Source organism: Pelobates fuscus, chromosome 11 (assembly GCF_036172605.1).
Source record: "Pelobates fuscus isolate aPelFus1 chromosome 11, aPelFus1.pri, whole genome shotgun sequence".
In the NCBI taxonomy this organism is placed as follows: Eukaryota; Metazoa; Chordata; class Amphibia; order Anura; family Pelobatidae; genus Pelobates; species Pelobates fuscus.
The window spans coordinates 140,160,359-140,179,779 of record NC_086327.1 but is presented as its reverse complement, the minus strand read 5'-3'; the positions used below and the strand labels follow the sequence as shown (position 1 = coordinate 140,179,779).

The following is a 19,421-nucleotide window of genomic DNA, read 5'->3' as shown; positions in this document are numbered from 1 at the left end:
CGGCATGCAGTACATCGGCAAGACCTATCAAGAACTTAGGAGACGCACTCTTCAACATGTTAATTCTGTCAAAAACCTACATTTAAGCACTCCGGTAGCCAACCATGTACGGAACTTCCATGATGGCAATCCAGACCATCTTTCATTTCAGGTCTTAGAGAGAGTTAATATTAACTCTAGAAAAGGAAATTTTAATCTCATACTCCTTCAAAAGGAATCCAGGTGGATCTTTGAGTTTAAAACTCTTGCTCCAAGGGGTCTAAATGAAGAATTTAACTTCACCCCTTTTATCCACTCTCACTAAAATAAAAAATAAAAAAAATAAATAAAAAGTCACTACATCCAGGCATCTCACTCAAGTGCTTCTATTATCTCTTATAGAAGCACTTCTTATATGGGGATATCTCTACATTAGTCAGCAGTTATATACACCTATCCTATTTTCTCATCAACTTCGCCATTAGCACAGAGGACTACTCACGCACAAATTTACAAATTCTGTGTGCGCAGCCTCTATGGGGATACGTGTCATTCAGCAATGAGCCATTCCGTCCACAAGGGATTACCCTTCCAGATCCACAATCTGCCACATAGATGAGATCCTTCCATATTTTTTCTATCATTAACCAGCAGCGAGTACTTGCAACTTTTATATTGACAATACTTTAAACCCTCTTTAAATAAGAAACCTTTTCCCCTTGGTTCCTATTGGGCTCAATGTATGGACTGTGGCATCTGCTTAGTGGACGTCTGTCTCCACACACAGATCTACATATAATGTATATAAGCCCATATGGGGTGAATTGCCACTAAGTTATGCGCTACTCCGATTTTACGGAACCATTCCCATCATTCCTAACCAGCCATATGCATTTGACTTTTCAAATTTAACACTCCATGGCTCAACAGCTTGTTCCTGTAATTTAATTACACATTTTCTGCTCACGACATGTTGGCACCTTTCCAACCTGGATTCTATTTGGCTTAACTCATTTACCTTAGCGGGTACACAATGGACGAGGCTATCTAGGTATAGATTTATATTTATACATTGCGCAGCTCCCTTGGGGTTAACCATTACTCAGCCAGGCACCATTCCGCACCCACAGCATTAACCCTTGAGCTGCTGTACTTTTATCCCCATTGAAGTTCCTCTCCCTTTTGACTCATCTAATTCTAGCGGTTACATAGTGGACGTTGCTCTTTACGCACAGATCCACATCCATCTAGTACGCAGCAGTCTTGGGGTTAACTGTCAATCAGCCAGACGCTATTCCGTCTTTTACGAAATCAACTCTCTGCTTTTATCACTGATCACATATTCATTCGGCCTTTGAACTACCAGCTACGGTATCATTATGATTTCCCAGGTATCCAGCTCAGCGCTGAGTACTATGTTTTACATTGTCTGCTATATTTTAAGTGGTTACTAAATTAGGAATTGGTATATCTCGATCCCCACAGAACTTCCACACTGCACTCTGTGTTATTACGATCACAGTTGTTAAATTGTAACGCTTTTCCTGATATGGCTGTACAATCTCATAAACAATATTAGTTTTCCTCTTTCTTTTTACGTTCTCAAGTCCATAGAGTCTGGGTAAATCATAATCCCACTCTAATTGATTGACCTCCTCCTAGAATCACGGAGACCCGATAGGGTTAACTATACTGTGACGAAACGTTTTCGTCATCTCCTTTTGCCGTCTATGATTGGCTTATTTGAACCAATGTTTTTTTGAATCCCCCTATCAACTGGTTTGAAGACCTATATTTAGTCGGTACTTACCACACATCGGTTCCTCTCTGATGAGTTGTGGCGAAATGCGCGCGTCAGGGGCCCTCGGAGATTCACAGTAACAGCTGGGAGCATGGAGCCTGACCGGTATCTCCATATTCTTCTACGAATCCCGAGCAGTTTTTTCTGTTAGCTCGTGAGCAGATGTCTTGAACTTTGAACAAGCAGCTATACTAGCTCTATACTTCACGATTATGGTATAGTTCTAACAGCCTAGCTCTCGCTCTCCCTAACAGATCAAGTGATTCAGCTCGAGCCATCCAAGCTCTACATGGCAATCAGCATAATTAGTTACTTTCACTAAGCATTAACTGCAACATTGTTTTGTTGCAATGAAAATGCATCAGAGGTACTCTGAAAACTTTTGAACAGGTCCTCTGTGTGTTACATATTATTTCTTTGATTTACTTGCATGTTTTAAGCTGAATTTTCATGTACAGCATTTCACTACTATCATATAGTTACTTTTATGTGCTAGGCTTGAGACACCTTGCCGTCCTAGACATATTATTGATTACCATCATATAGATTTTTTGATGTACTAGGATTGAGATATTGATCCGCCCTAGTCATATTGGGTTATAACCTGCTGATCAATTCTCATACACTTAACAAGTGTTACTTCATCTCCTAAGATCCTGAGGTGCTAGGGTAGAGGCACCATGCTATCCTAGACACCCTGGGTCACATATTGTTGATGAATCTTCTGTCACTCCATCACCTTAGTTCCTTAGGTGCTAGGATTGAGATACCAGGTTACCCTAGATATATGGGGTTATGAATTGCTGAAGAATTATCATATATTGAATATTTAATCACTTTTTTTGATGTTCAACACCTTATAGTCAATTTTTATTATCATACTAATAAAAGTTACATTTGAATCTTAATTATTTTCTTAAGGGCACTCAAGTCTCTTCTCTTGCCTGTCACTACTTTGGTAGTCTATTTGGGTTAACCCCACCTTTTGAGTGTTTTCCTTGAGCTTCCAGTCTCTCTCTGTTCAGTCTCTCTCTGTTTGAGAGAGTTGTGGACCTGGCTTTTCTTTGATTGCTGCTGGAATTGTGAATTGTTAAGTAGGAAGATGCCACCATTAGTTTCTGTAATCTGCTCGCTGAGCATAATGTCCAGAACTCCTCATGTTTTCAGTGATTTCCCTTTATTAATCACCCATTAGTAGAAAAACGTTTCCACACTGCTTCAGAAGTAAACGGCCAGCATGACGGAAAATGTCTGTCCTTTAGGGGTTAATGTCTTTTTAAAGATCACTTGAACCCTGTGGGTATTTTTGGTTCTCTGTTAAAGGACCACCATAGGCACCCAGACCACTTCATGTCAATGCAGTGGTCTGGGTGCCAGGTCCCTCTAGTGTTAACCCTGCAGCTGTAAACATAGCAGATTCATAGAAACTGCTTTGTTTACACTGCAGGGTAAATCCAGCCTCTAGTGGCTGCTGTCTCGTTGACAGCCGCTAGAGGCGCTTCCGCGATTCTCACTGTGAAAATCACAGTGAGAAGACGCTGGACGTCCATAGGAAAGCATTGAGAAATGCTTTCCTATGGGCGGTTTGAATATGCGCGCGGCTCTTGCCGCACATGCGCATTTGGAGCTGATGTCGGCAGAGGGAAGAGAGTTCCCCAGCGCCGAGGGAACCCTGCGCTGGAGAAAGGGAAGTGTTTTAACCCCTTCAGCCCAGCGGGAGGGGGGCCATGAGGATGGGGGGGGGGGGGGACCTAAGGACTACATAGTGTAGTGCCAGGAAAACGAGTTTGTTTTCCTGGCACTATAGTGCTCCTTTAACTCTCAGCTGATGCAAGTGGTACACAATGTCGCATCATCTGGGAGCCAACTGTTTTACTTTCACTGATCTGGGACAGTCTCCTATAATGCAGCCAGGATTTAGCTGGGGGGAAAAACCCTCAAATTAGGAATTGGACAATAACCTGATTGGACCAAACTTGTTTAATTGTTTTTTTACTTTGTTTTAAATGTTGTATTCGTTTTTGTAAAACACAACCCCCCTTCCTTTTTTTCTACCTCATTCATGGAAGCACTATTTAGTTCACAGTAATAGTCGGTCTTTATTGTCATTATTGCTTGTTAGTTTTGCCAACTAATACTTGTTTCTTTCTCACCAGGCGATTGTCTTCATTCATTGGCTGCTGACTATATTGTGAGTAGCTCTCTCCTGTGCAGGTTCCTCGATAGCTCAGTCATACTGTGTATTATGATGATTGTCACAGAAATGTAAACTACAAGGATCCCCAGAAACGGGATGGGATCTGCTGCATGAAAGGTAGTCCACCTGTGTGTTGCGAGATGCAGTGCGAGCTCTTTGGGGACTTGAAAGGCAGTGAGAACTCTTTGGGGACATAAAAGGCAGTCCACCCGCATGTTGCGAGATGCAGTGCGAGCTCTTTGGGGACATGAAAGGCAGTCCACCCGCGTGTTGCGAGATGCAGTGCGAGCTCTTTGGGGACATGAAAGGCAGTCCACCCGTGTGTTGCGAGATGCAGTGCGAGCTCTTTGGGGACATGAAAGGCAGTCCACCCGCGTGTTGCGAGATGCAGTGCGAGCTCTTTGGGGACATGAAAGGCAGTCCACCCGTGTGTTGCGAGATGCAGTGCGAGCTCTTTGGGGACATGAAAGGCAGTCCACCCGCGTGTTGCAAGATGCAGTGCAAGTTCTTTGGGGACATGAAAGGCAGTCCACCCGCGTGTTGCGAGATGCAGTGCGAGCTCTTTGGGGACATGAAAGGCAGTCCACCCGCGTGTTGCGAGATGCAGTGCGAGCTCTTTGGGGACATGAAAGGCAGTCCACCCGTGTGTTGCGAGATGCAGTGCGAGCTCTTTGGGGACATGAAATGCAGTCCACCCGCGTGTTGCGAGATGCAGTGCGAGCTCTTTGGGGACATGAAAGGCAGTCCACCCGCGTGTTGCAAGATGCAGTGCAAGTTCTTTGGGGACATGAAAGGCAGTCCACCCGCGTTTTGCGAGATGCAGTGCGAGCTCTTTGGGGACATAAAAGGCAGTCCACCCGCGTGTTGCGAGATGCAGTGCGAGCTCTTTGGGGACATGAAAGGCAGTCCACCCGCGTGTTGCGAGATGCAGTGCCAGCTCTTTGGGGACATGAAAGGCAGTCCACCCGCGTGTTGCGAGATGCAGTGCCAGCTCTTTGGGGACATGAAAGGCAGTCCACCCGCGTGTTGCGAGATGCAGTGCCAGCTCTTTGGGGATATGAAAGGCAGTCCACCCGCGTGTTGCGAGATGCAGTGCCAGCTCTTTGGGGACATGAAAGGCAGTCCACCCGCGTGTTGCGAGATGCAGTGCGAGCTCTTTGGGGACATGAAAGGCAGTCCACCCGCGTGTTGCGAGATGCAGTGCCAGCTCTTTGGGGACATGAAAGGCAGTCCACCCGCGTGTTGCGAGTTGCAGTGCGAGCTCTTTGGGGACATGAAAGGCAGTCCACCCGTGTGTTGCGAGATGCAGTGCGAGCTCTTTGGGGACATGAAAGGCAGTCCACCCGCGTGTTGCGAGATGCAGTGCGAGCTCTTTGGGGACATGAAAGGCAGTCCACCCGTGTGTTGCGAGATGCAGTGCGAGCTCTTTGGGGACATGAAAGGCAGTCCACCCGCGTGTTGCAAGATGCAGTGCAAGTTCTTTGGGGACATGAAAGGCAGTCCACCCGCGTGTTGCGAGATGCAGTGCGAGCTCTTTGGGGACATGAAAGGCAGTCCACCCGCGTGTTGCGAGATGCAGTGCGAGCTCTTTGGGGACATGAAAGGCAGTCCACCCGTGTGTTGCGAGATGCAGTGCGAGCTCTTTGGGGACATGAAATGCAGTCCACCCGCGTGTTGCGAGATGCAGTGCGAGCTCTTTGGGGACATGAAAGGCAGTCCACCCGCGTGTTGCAAGATGCAGTGCAAGTTCTTTGGGGACATGAAAGGCAGTCCACCCGCGTGTTGCGAGATGCAGTGCGAGCTCTTTGGGGACATAAAAGGCAGTCCACCCGCGTGTTGCGAGTTGCAGTGCGAGCTCTTTGGAGACATGAAATGCAGTGAGAACTCTTTGGGGACATAAAAGGCAGTCCACCCGCATGTTGCGAGATGCAGTGCGAGCTCTTTGGGGACATGAAAGGCAGTCCACCCGCGTGTTGCGAGATGCAGTGCGAGCTCTTTGGGGACATGAAAGGCAGTCCACCCGTGTGTTGCGAGATGCAGTGCGAGCTCTTTGGGGACATGAAAGGCAGTCCACCCGCGTGTTGCGAGATGCAGTGCGAGCTCTTTGGGGACATGAAAGGCAGTCCACCCGTGTGTTGCGAGATGCAGTGCGAGCTCTTTGGGGACATGAAAGGCAGTCCACCCGCGTGTTGCAAGATGCAGTGCAAGTTCTTTGGGGACATGAAAGGCAGTCCACCCGCGTGTTGCGAGATGCAGTGCGAGCTCTTTGGGGACATGAAAGGCAGTCCACCCGCGTGTTGCGAGATGCAGTGCGAGCTCTTTGGGGACATGAAAGGCAGTCCACCCGCGTGTTGCGAGATGCAGTGCGAGCTCTTTGGGGACATGAAAGGCAGTCCACCCGTGTGTTGCGAGATGCAGTGCGAGCTCTTTGGGGACATGAAATGCAGTCCACCCGCGTGTTGCGAGATGCAGTGCGAGCTCTTTGGGGACATGAAAGGCAGTCCACCCGCGTGTTGCGAGATGCAGTGCGAGCTCTTTGGGGACATGAAAGGCAGTCCACCCGCGTGTTGCAAGATGCAGTGCAAGTTCTTTGGGGACATGAAAGGCAGTCCACCCGCGTGTTGCGAGATGCAGTGCGAGCTCTTTGGGGACATAAAAGGCAGTCCACCCGCGTGTTGCGAGATGCAGTGCGAGCTCTTTGGGGACATGAAAGGCAGTCCACCCGCGTGTTGCGAGATGCAGTGCCAGCTCTTTGGGGACATGAAAGGCAGTCCACCCGCGTGTTGCGAGATGCAGTGCCAGCTCTTTGGGGACATGAAAGGCAGTCCACCCGCGTGTTGCGAGATGCAGTGCCAGCTCTTTGGGGACATGAAAGGCAGTCCACCCGCGTGTTGCGAGATGCAGTGCCAGCTCTTTGGGGACATGAAAGGCAGTCCACCCGCGTGTTGCGAGATGCAGTGCGAGCTCTTTGGGGACATGAAAGGCAGTCCACCCGCGTGTTGCGAGATGCAGTGCGAGCTCTTTGGGGACATGAAAGGCAGTCCACCCGTGTGTTGCGAGATGCAGTGCGAGCTCTTTGGGGACATGAAATGCAGTCCACCCGCGTGTTGCGAGATGCAGTGCGAGCTCTTTGGGGACATGAAAGGCAGTCCACCCGCGTGTTGCAAGATGCAGTGCAAGTTCTTTGGGGACATGAAAGGCAGTCCACCCGCGTGTTGCGAGATGCAGTGCGAGCTCTTTGGGGACATAAAAGGCAGTCCACCCGCGTGTTGCGAGATGCAGTGCCAGCTCTTTGGGGACATGAAAGGCAGTCCACCCGCGTGTTGCGAGATGCAGTGCCAGCTCTTTGGGGACATGAAAGGCAGTCCACCCGCGTGTTGCGAGATGCAGTGCCAGCTCTTTGGGGACATGAAAGGCAGTCCACCCGCGTGTTGCGAGATGCAGTGCCAGCTCTTTGGGGACATGAAAGGCAGTCCAACCGCGTGTTGCGAGATGCAGTGCGAGCTCTTTGGGGACATGAAAGGCAGTCCACCCGCGTGTTGCGAGATGCAGTGCGAGCTCTTTGGGGACATGAAAGGCAGTCCACCCGTGTGTTGCGAGATGCAGTGCGAGCTCTTTGGGGACATCAAATGCAGTCCACCCGCGTGTTGCGAGATGCAGTGCGAGCTCTTTGGGGACATGAAAGGCAGTCCACCCGCGTGTTGCAAGATGCAGTGCAAGTTCTTTGGGGACATGAAAGGCAGTCCACCCGCGTGTTGCGAGATGCAGTGCGAGCTCTTTGGGGACATAAAAGGCAGTCCACCCGCGTGTTGCGAGATGCAGTGCCAGCTCTTTGGGGACATGAAAGGCAGTCCACCCGCGTGTTGCCAGATGCAGTGCCAGCTCTTTGGGGACATGAAAGGCAGTCCACCCGCGTGTTGCGAGATGCAGTGCCAGTTCTTTGGGGACATGAAAGGCAGTCCACCCGCGTGTTGCGAGATGCAGTGCCAGCTCTTTGGGGACATGAAAGGCAGTCCACCCGCGTGTTGCGAGATGCAGTGCCAGCTCTTTGGGGACATGAAAGGCAGTCCACCCGCGTGTTGCGAGATGCAGTGCCAGCTCTTTGGGGACATGAAAGGCAGTCCACCCGCGTGTTGCGAGATGCAGTGCCAGCTCTTTGGGGACATGAAAGGCAGTCCACCCGCGTGTTGCGAGATGCAGTGCGAGCTCTTTGGGGACATGAAAGGCAGTCCACCCGCGTGTTGCGAGATGCAGTGCGAGCTCTTTGGGGACATGAAAGGCAGTCCACCCGCGTGTTGCGAGATGCAGTGCCAGCTCTTTGGGGACATGAAAGGCAGTCCACCCGCGTGTTGCGAGATGCAGTGCGAGCTCTTTGGGGACATGAAAGGCAGTCCACCCGCGTGTTGCGAGATGCAGTGCCAGCTCTTTGGGGACATGAAAGGCAGTCCACCCGCGTGTTGCGAGATGCAGTGCCAGCTCTTTGGGGACATGAAAGGCAGTCCACCCGCGTGTTGCGAGATGCAGTGCCAGCTCTTTGGGGACATGAAAGGCAGTCCACCCGCGTGTTGCGAGATGCAGTGCCAGCTCTTTGGGGACATGAAAGGCAGTCCACCCGCGTGTTGCGAGATGCAGTGCCAGCTCTTTGGGGACATGAAAGGCAGTCCACCCGCGTGTTGCGAGATGCAGTGCCAGCTCTTTGGGGACATGAAAGGCAGTCCACCCGCGTGTTGCGAGATGCAGTGCCAGCTCTTTGGGGACATGAAAGGCAGTCCACCCGCGTGTTGCGAGATGCAGTGCGAGCTCTTTGGGGACATGAAAGGCAGTCCACCCGCGTGTTGCGAGATGCAGTGCGAGCTCTTTGGGGACATGAAAGGCAGTCCACCCGCGTGTTGCGAGATGCAGTGCCAGCTCTTTGGGGACATGAAAGGCAGTCCACCCGCGTGTTGCGAGATGCAGTGCCAGCTCTTTGGGGACATGAAAGGCAGTCCACCCGCGTGTTGCGAGATGCAGTGCGAGCTCTTTGGGGACATGAAAGGCAGTCCACCCGCGTGTTGCGAGATGCAGTGCGAGCTCTTTGGGGACATGAAAGGCAGTCCACCCGCGTGTTGCGAGATGCAGTGCGAGCTCTTTGGGGACATGAAAGGCAGTCCACCCGCGTGTTGCGAGATGCAGTGCGAGCTCTTTGGGGACATGAAAGGCAGTCCACCCGCGTGTTGCGAGATGCAGTGCGAGCTCTTTGGGGACATGAAAGGCAGTCCACCCGCGTGTTGCGAGATGCAGTGCGAGCTCTTTGGGGACATGAAAGGCAGTCCACCCGCGTGTTGCGAGATGCAGTGCGAGCTCTTTGGGGACATGAAAGGCAGTCCACCCGCGTGTTGCGAGATGCAGTGCCAGCTCTTTGGGGACATGAAAGGCAGTCCACCCGCGTGTTGCGAGATGCAGTGCCAGCTCTTTGGGGACATGAAAGGCAGTCCACCCGCGTGTTGCGAGATGCAGTGCGAGCTCTTTGGGGACATGAAAGGCAGTCCACCCGCGTGTTGCGAGATGCAGTGCGAGCTCTTTGGGGACATGCAGTGGCGTGAGCAACGACTGGAAAGTGTTTCCAACTGCCATCTTGGAGAAGCAGATACAGTGTTTCATCATTGAATAGTATTATAGAATATAAATTGCAGAATAAAAAAATGTGAACTAAAGGAATATAAAATGAGATTTATTATAATCTCTATAAATAAATATATATATATTTTTTTAAATACAGATCTGCAAAATGAGCTTTCCCTCTATTCATCGTAAGATGTTTTAATTTTCCCCGTCAATGTAAATTACTTTGCAAACTGTGTTTTCGATCTGTATAGGTGATTTACTTATTACCTTTGGGTTGATAATACAGTTTTGTGACCGTAGTCTGTATTTTGTATTATCCCCTCTTTGTTTGTAATACTTTGGCCCTGTCACATCCAGACAGTGAGCGTTCTAACCACTTCTTATAAAAAGTCTTGGAATTTCAAATAATTTATGACTTGGGGAAAAAGTGGGTAAATTGTGGGACATCTCAGGCCTGCCCTGAATTCCTTGTTTAACTGCGTGTCCTTGTGAAGATATCTACATATACAATGTGTTCTGTCTTACAGCGCATGTATGATTCAATGGCTACCTGGTGCCTATTATCTAGCGAACATTACCGTCCTAGCCATGGGTGTCTGGGCAGTCGCCCAACGAGACTCTGCTGATGCAATCTTAATGGTAAGCCATTCAGAAGCAAAGCAATGTTATTAAAAAGCTTCCATATTTGTCTTTTCTACTAAAACAAGAGATCAGATCCTTCGTCTGTATCACACGGACTATGAACAGAAAGGGTCTGGAATCATAACCCTGTTTGATTGGGAGAAATAAACAAAGGAAAAGGATTATGTGCAGACGGAAATAGCAGATCCAATAAAAAAAACAAGTGGGGTGCTGAATTCTAGGTTTGCAAGCAATGATTGATACAGTAACAATAAAGGAATTCTGTTTATTATATTTATAAGGGGCTAATACTTTAAAGGTACATTTAAAGTTGTTTTTAATTATTTACATGTCTTTTTACACAGTATTTATATAGTGCATTAAAATGGGGGTCAGCTGGATGTTAAATTTCCCTATTATGAACTTTGTGCTAATTTAATATAAATACTCAGTGTTATTTACTTCGCCTTTATACAGCTCGAATAGGGGTGCTTATTATAAGCATGGTTCCATGAACATGGTCCTTCACAAACCTGTTTTCCTGACACAATAGGCTCCTGGAGTGCCCCCCTCTCTCAGGGCCCCCATCTCTCAGGGGCCTGAAGGGGTCAAGCTCCGCCCACGCTCCTCCCCTGCAGACATTAGCCGGCGGGGGAGACCTAGTGCGCGGTAATAATGACGTGCGCATTATACCTCCCCATAGGGGAGCATTGTTCAATGCTTTCTTAAAGGGAAAATCTGACGCTGGAGATCCGTGAGGACGTCCAGCGTCGGGTAATGGACCAAAAATCCGTTTGGATTCTGGAAGCACTCTATTGGTTGTCTCTGGGTCTGGGTGCCTACAGTGTCCCTTTAAAGCACTCTGTGCGGGTATACTATAGCTATCAAAGCTACCATAGAAAGAAACTACCATTACAATTGGCCAAGCCACTTCCTGGCCCAGGTAGGGATCATTGCTGCAGCTGCAAACGTACAGCAAAAACAGGAATTTCAAATGAGTCATTTTATTTAATTTTTTTGCTCTGCTAAATCGGCACTGTCATTTCCCTCCAAAAGGAGTATTTCATAAAAATAATCTTCATGAAATTCTCACATTGACTGTGTTGGAATTCCACTGATATACTAAGACAAAGTAGGGCCTATCTTTGTCTTAGTATTTTCCCTACACTTGACAAGTTTAAAGGGGCACTCCAGACCCCTGAGGCACTTTAACTTAAAGGGGCACTCCAGACCCCTGAGGCACTTTAACTTTCTGAAAAGCTTCATTTGGGAAGAGTATGTCCTACTTTTTTAGTTTTGCAAAAAGGGGCAAATTTCAATAGAAATTGGCACTTTTATAAATTAACCTGGTTACACCCTCCTGCCTTTTAAGCAAACAACCAGTTTTTTTACTTCCTGGTTTGGTTAGCTCAGTGGAGCTAAACTCAAGAGACAGCAATTTCTCACAGCAGTGGTTCCCAAACCAGTCCTCATGGCCCACCAACAATCCAGGATTTATGTATTTCCACGTGTTATTCTAATGGAGATACTGACAAAATCTGGACTGTTGGTGGGTCTTGAGGACTGGTTTAGGAAACACTGGCTCAAAGCACCTGCTTTGCAAAGACTTCTCATTGATCTGTATTGGGAAGCATGTGATTGGACATCCACAGAAAGTCTGGGCGGGGTTAGAAGGGGAGGGCTTGCAAAAGCTGCAGACAAGAGAACTGCAGGTTTTGAAAGTGTGTATTTAGATATAACTTAGATGAAAAAGGGCATAATTAAATGCATGCCAGTTTTCATTTGGGGTATATCTACTAAACAGTGATGTTTTTCTTTTGGGCAGTGGAGTGTCGTTTTACAAAAAAATGGCGGATCTACCTGTCTATGAAGGAACCCGTGGTATTGTGGGATTCTCCATAGACAGTGTTGTGGACAAGAGTACAATACTGATGTGGGTTTCTGACAGCTGAATAGGATCGTCGGGAAGAGCGTGGTGAGGGCCACTAGGGATAGATTCATGTAAGTATAACTCGGCTTCCCCTGGGCTATCGCACTGCCAGCCACAAAGTCTCCATCAGACAGCGACAGCTGCTTTTAAGCGTATATTTTTTGCTTGTAATTTTTAAAAGAATTATCTATAGAATATGTAAATAACTGGTCGGCTCAGCCTGCAGCGTCCCTTCTACAATACCTTGCAGTCATTTTCTGCGTTTATAGTCGTTTCTCTTGCTTTCTTTTTCAGTTTCTCATTGGCTTGGCGACCACAGTCATTATAGACATTCTACTCTTTGCGTTATTTTATGCCACAGCGGAGGCACTGTATGAAACTTCGACATCTAGAGATTTATTTCGGTTTGCTGGTGGTATGGCCATTTTAAGTCTGATCTTCAAACCCTTGTCATGTTTCTTCTCTTACCACATGTACCGTGAGCGAGGCGGGGAGTGCAGCGTCAATCTGGGTAAGTGACACTCTGGTAAGAACTAGTAGAGTTTGGCCAATGACGTGCCAGGACTGTCATAACCTTTACCTAACCCTTCATCTTAAAGGGACACATATCCCACGTTATCCTAATTGTGTCTTAGTGCCCTGTGAATGCGTCTCGTATATTTTTCTGTCTTTCTGTTTGTCCATCAATCACAAATTACTTCAGAGATGTCCAAAGGCAATCCTAACTAAGAATCCTAACTGTTGTGGAGTTACCACTCCTATGATGCTGTGCTAGTCTAATGGCTGACAGGACATTGTAGATGTTGAGGTTGTAACACAGCTGGGGATCTACTTTTTGGTAGCCACCCCCGCTGCAGTCATTTGCTACTGAAATGTTCAGGAGGACTACCATGAAAAATCTGAAAAAGTCTCAGCATGATCATTTCCCTTAGCACCTCTAGTGTTGTAAAGGATCCCCTATACTTCGGCTGAATGTATCTGCTGTAGTTCTCCTAAATCCCTAGTGAAGCAGTGATTATAGCTCCCAATTCCCCAAACATCAGCCTAGACTTGATGAAGGGTAGAAACGAATGTGTTTATTAGGTCCAAATGGCACACTTATATACAAAATCAGGAGGTTGGAGAACACACCCAGAACACTCCCACAAAATGTCCACAAATTCCTCTGTCAGAGTGGCATAAAAACATAAAATCTCAAAATACATACAAAACAAATAGGAACCCTCACAAATTATATATAGTTACATAGCCCTGATCTGAGCACCCAAGTTCTCCAAATAGCGCTGAGATCCATGTAGTGTAGGGGAAACGCCACCGTGTGGAAGTTCTGACTGGCCGCACACATGGTCCTATGCCCAAAACAGTTCCAGGGTGTTTGGTGCTTTTGCCGGTCAACTTCCGGGAGCTCCTGCGGCTGCAATACGAGGTGCTCCGCCTGGGTCTCGATTAGCGTTTGTTCCCCTTAGTCTAAGGCACTTTCCCTCCAAAAAGCTCTCTCCTGGCGGATATCAAAGTGGTTCAAACCCTGGACGAAGTTGTCTGGGAGCCGCACGGTCAGCTCATGCCGAAAACAGTTCCATAACATTTGCGGCTGTCTCGCTGAGGTGACCGGGAACCCACGAAGTCCTCGTGCCGAATTTAGTTCCATAACGATCGCGGCTAAGTACCGCTGAGGACTATTCGTGTTTTTTTTTATGCGAACAGCTGCCCGGGAGCTGGTGTTTGGTTCCATTCAAATGAAGGGAAAATGCCGAACCAGGGGCACCCAGGGAAAGCTGCTAATGGCAGCTGGGGAGGTTTAACTCCCGAACAAGGTCTTTGTATGTGGCCATTGTCCTTGGGCAGGAGGCTAGCTAGCAGGCTCCTCCAGGAGTTTATGACAAACGTCCAGGGTAAGCAGCATTTGTCACAATTCCCATCTGTCTCTATAGCTTATTTGGTTTTCATTCTTGTAACTAACAGTGATTTTGCTTTGCACCCTTGCATGGCATGGATTAAATGCATGGCTTGCCTTTACACACATCGTTTGTATGTATGTCTTTCTGGCTATCTGTGACGTTGCCTCAAATCTATAACGAAGGAACTTGGAATAACAGACAGCAACATCTGGCCCTTTTTTTATTTTGTTTGTTTATTTTACTAAGGATCCCTGTGAGGGATTACATGTTCTGATTTCCCTTTCATATGGAAGCATGCCTGCCCTTTTCCTAAAGGTTACACAATACTATGTCACAGTAGACTAATATCAGTGATCCAGTGCAGCTTCTGTTGAAGTAAAACGTGTGCTAATGTAGAGCTGGGGAAACGTGCATCAACTCATTTTCCATAAGCCGCAAATGTCCTTTGTTCTAGGTTCTCAAAGTCTCATCATAGATTACTGGGATTCTTCTAATTAACCAGACCTCCCTGTCTTCTGTCACTACACCATACGTTACATCTTCCTGTAAGAACTTTGTTTCTGAGCTAGGTTTTCCTGTACAAACTTCCTATTTCATGTTAATGGAAAGCAGTATGAAGGATTCATATGATGCAGCATTAGGGATTGATCTACCCTTGCAGCATTTGAATTCTACATTCTGAGGGAATCTGTGCATACACGTAAATAAAATAAATTATGTAAAAACAGACACTTTGAGACAGTGGGCACTCCTATTGCTGGACCGATGTTGCGTACCTGCATTCTCTATTAATCCTTATCAGTTTGTGAATGCAACATTGATGGGTCTGTGATAATTTTACAGAAAAGGCTTCCTATCCAGCTGGATACAAAACCCAGACGGAACCAGGTACCCCTTTCTTGCAGCCACGATATTCCAACGCGCATACAATCATGCACTAACATCACGGAATCCTGATTGCAAAAAAAAAAGAAATCAACATTAACTACCAGAGCACAAAAACGGTCTGTGCTGGAATCATTTTAAATGGTTCATTAGCTTTTTTAAAAATATGATTTTAACATTTTGGACATAACATGCACCAATATTGGAACCCTTTGTTAACCAAGAAGTCTTTATTGTTTAACCATTTCATCTTTTGTTAAGAAAATACACAAAAATACTTTGCTCTCGTGGATATCAAACAATTGCAAAAACAACACCGGTTTATTAGAATAAATAAATAAATCTTTGTAAATCGTGTGTGATACAATTATTGGCTCCCTTTTAGTCAGTACTTTGTGCTACCTGCTTTTACCAAGATAACTGCTCGGAGTCTGCTCCTGTAATGCCTGATGAGGTTGGAGAATACATGGCAAGGGATCTTAGACCATTAATCCATACAGAATCTCTCCAGGTCTGCTGGTGGGCTCTCCTCTTCCGTTCACACCGCAGGTTTTCTATGGGGTTCGAGTCACCACCATAATTTACCTTCGTACATACATATGGCTACCGCTTTGGTGCTAAATACCTCTATTTTGGTTTCATCTGACCAAAGAACACAATCCAACTTGAGGATCTAGTAGTGTCTGGCAAACGTAAGATACTCCATTTTTATTTTTGGCTTAGAGAAGAGGCTTTATCTTGGAATCCTTCCAAACAACTTGTGCTGATGTACGTGACATAGTTTTGGAGAATTTCTAATCCCAAGATTCCACCAGTATTTGGATTTCTCCAGCTGTGATCCTTGGAGAAATATTGGCCACTTGAACCATCCTCTTATCCTCTTCACAGTGCATTGAGACAATATGGACACACGTCCTGTTTCAGGTTAATTCAAAACCTTTCCAGTTGACTGGAGCTTCTTAATTATTGCCCAGATGGTGAATTGGGCATTTTCTCAATGCTTTTGTTCTATTTGTATAGCCACTCTACATTTTGTGAAGATTGACGATCTTTAATTCCATTTTCTTACCAATTGTGATGAATGACTAAGTGAATTTGGCCTATTTATTTCCTATTTTTTATACCCCTGTAAAACAGGAAGTCATGTTTGAACAATTTCCTGTTCTTTCCAGGTGTATTAACAAATAATGAAAATGTCAATATACGTCAAATATAGTTTTATCATATGAATACGTAGGGGTGCCACACATATATTTAACCAAGATTTATTTATTTATTTACATTTTATGGGATAAACCGAAGTTTGTAATTGTTTGTTATCCATGGAAGCAGAGTATGTTTGTGCATTTTTTTTATTTTTAACCCCTTAAGGACACATGACATGTGTGACATGTCATGATTCCCTTTTATTCCAGAAGTTTGGTCCTTAAGGGGTTAAACAAAGGATCGAAAGGTTAAACAAAGCCAATCTTTTCACCGCCTTCTTTGCTCATATTAAAATCCACTAAGTCCACCTATTTTTGTAATTGGTTACATTATTCCAGTCCGCTCTACTTGGAATACAGTATTCGCTTGGCCTCTTTCTGATTAGTTGCCCGTTTTCCGTCTTGCCTATTCACTGAAACCTGCTTATAACTGGTGTAGGAATCATTGGTTCAAAGTGGTGTTACACTTGGCATTTAATCTGGAACCAGGATTGGCAGATTATTATTTTTTCAATATCGATGCACTTTAGTAGACTCGTTTTTGTGCTCTATTTAAACATTTTTCCCGGGGAGTGGAGTTTAATCATGTTACTAACATGTTGTTATATTGATTTTAACATTGTTATAGTTTTTATTTATTTGTTAATGCTTCTTCCCTTCTAAATTTTAGACAAATGGTACATTTTCTGCTTTTTTTTTTTTGTTGTTGCTATCCTAGTTTAGCTTAATATATGCAATTCCCTTGTCAGTTTTCCACAATCCCCGGGTGTTGATCATTGTATACATGAATAAGAATCTGCTTAATGTTCTCTCGTCCTGTCGCCGTGCACTCGCTCACATCACATGGTATCAGCTTCACAGCTATTGCAGATACATTGATTGATTTCTAACGTATTATTCCGGTAAATGCTTCGCTTGAGAATCCATTGAATATAAACATAGATGTGCAAACACACGCTGGTATGTAAATAATATATACTTCTGCCATGTGATGGATAACTTTTAAAATAATTAAAAACTACAAATAATGTTATGACTTGTTCGGTGTAGAAATTTGCATTCATGTTGCACATGATGGAGCGTGGTGTGCGCAGTGTGACATTGGTAACATACCCCATCTATGCTCATATTCACTTGGCATGTAACAATGTGTCTTTCACCATTGGTTTCTGTACCTTTGCTACGCAGGTATTAATCAAAGCAGGTATTGTTCACATGATCCTTCATTTTAAAGATGTTTTGTCCAAATTGGTAAACCACTGTTGTGTTTATTTATTTTCCTTCCAGAAAACCAACCGGTCTGTTTTGCCCAATGAGGAAAAATTTATTTGCAGGAGGTTGCCTAAATTAGGGCTCAAAATTTACACTAGCCATTAGCATGTGAAAACATAGCCCTATTCACCCTTGTAGAGTGTGCCATGGACCCTCCTGAACTTTAAAGGGACACTATAGTCACCAAAACAACTTTAGCTTAATGAAGCAGTTATGGTGGATAGATCATGCCCCTGCAATCTCACCGATCAATTCTCTGCCAGTTAGGAATGGAATCACTGTATTTATGCAGCACTAGCCACACCTTCCTGCATGTGACTTACACAGCCTTCCAAACACTTCCTGTAAAGAATCATCTAATGTTTACATTTCCTTTATTGCACAGTCTATTTAATTTAGAATTTCTTATCTCCTGCTCTGTTGATAGTTTGCTAGACCTGACAGGGGACTCCCGTGTGTGATTAAAGTTCAACTTACAGAGCAGGAGATGTAAATTTGCTTTAGAAGTTTTTATCTGATTAAAAATGAAACCATTTTGTTTTCATCCAGGCTGCGTCAGTCACAGCCAGGGAAGGTGTGGCTAGGGCCACATAAACAGAAACAAAAGAGAGTAACTCCTAAATGGCAGAGCAGTGAGGCTGCAGGGGCCTATATTATCCCTTTAATAACTGGCTAATAGTGTAGGACTTTAAATATTAAGCCATGTACGTGTTTACATTTTTAAAATAATTTCTCTTCCTAGGATTCCTTAACGTCTCACGAGACCGCAGTGCTTATCAAACGATCGATCATCTCGATTCTCCACCAGAACAGGACAGTAAAGCAACTCTGCGTTCCTACTAGAACAATGAGACTCTGATCATTTGGCATTTAACTCTGGACCAAGAAGGTTGATGGTTCGGGAACCAGAGATTCTTGAGGAATACGATCTTTCACTTTCTAGATCTTCTTCTTAAGTTGTCTTCTATCCCTGCGCCTCGAGTTGGTGAGAGACTCTTCCTGGGGACCAAACAGTGTCCAGAGCCGACAATAGGTTGCCAGTATGTAGACCATTCTTATGGCCGATTTTGCTCTGTTATCTGAAGGCTTTTGTGATTTTTGTTGACGTATTTGGAGGTAACTGTGAAAGTTAAACTGTGATTTACTCCTTAAGCCTGTGGGTCCTTGTCCAGGAGCAAAGCACCCTTAGGGTTTTCGTTGGTTGATATTTCGGGTAGGTAACGAACTACCCATACTCTTTCTATGCCCACGTTTACTTGTAAATATTGTTTGCAGAGTTTTCTACACTGGATCTCTTATTTTTTTTAAAGTGGATTGCTTATTTTTGATGAAATATCTTTACCACGTGATTAGAACAGACAATGATTACATAATATATTGATCAAAATTGTTTTTATGTATTGTCTGCGTTGACTGCCTAAACAAATAAAAAAATTAAAATAAAAAAAATGAAAACTCAATTTAAACAATTTAGTTATTCTTTTACACCTGTTTAACAATACTGAATGGATTTTCTGGCTGAAATAAGACAGCTGGGTTTTGCAAAAATTAACACGTCAGCAAGATCGAAGTCCCGCTTTTGCTCACCGAAGCAGAAAGATTCCTACAGACAGGAGATCATGATTAATAAACCGCTTCAGTGCCAGTCTACTTTTAGTCTGTTCTTTAATCTTGATTTGGGGGATTTGGCAAGGGACCATCTGAAAACCAGAGCGATGAAAGCAAACATCATCAAAACTCTAGCTTTGTGCAGTGAAAATATTTGACATTAAGTTGAAAATTGTGCACAATAAGCTGATAAAGTCCGTTTTACACCTGAATTGCCCTTTTAATTCAATATTCCCTGTTGGTCTACACTCGTTGATAATAGCCCAATTTTCCTCCTTGTGTTGATGTAAAGGAAAATCTTAAATCCAGGGACAAAATAATAAGGTCACTTGTGGTTCATTTCCACCCTCCGCCATCATAACCTCCAAAACCAGTGTAATATATAATCATTTAGGTCCGAGAAATGCATTAATAACAATAG

General features: G+C 45.3%; 1 protein-coding gene across 2 annotated transcripts in view; it reads left to right on the top strand.

Moving 5' to 3' along the window:
- AGTRAP (angiotensin II receptor associated protein) overlaps nucleotides 1-18,835 on the top strand; it is a 33,914-nt gene extending 15,079 nt beyond the window's left edge. The window contains exons 2-6 of one of the 2 annotated variants that reach the window (XM_063436082.1): nucleotides 3,937-3,971; nucleotides 10,109-10,220; nucleotides 12,427-12,643; nucleotides 14,874-14,918; nucleotides 18,135-18,835. In XM_063436082.1, the coding sequence (XP_063292152.1) occupies nucleotides 3,937-3,971; nucleotides 10,109-10,220; nucleotides 12,427-12,643; nucleotides 14,874-14,918; nucleotides 18,135-18,235 (510 nt within the window). In that variant the 3' untranslated portion in view covers nucleotides 18,236-18,835. The remainder of the gene's footprint in view (nucleotides 1-3,936; nucleotides 3,972-10,108; nucleotides 10,221-12,426; nucleotides 12,644-14,873; nucleotides 14,919-18,134) is intronic. The other variant, XM_063436083.1, reaches the window with a different exon arrangement.
- Nucleotides 18,836-19,421: the final 586 nt, after the last annotated feature.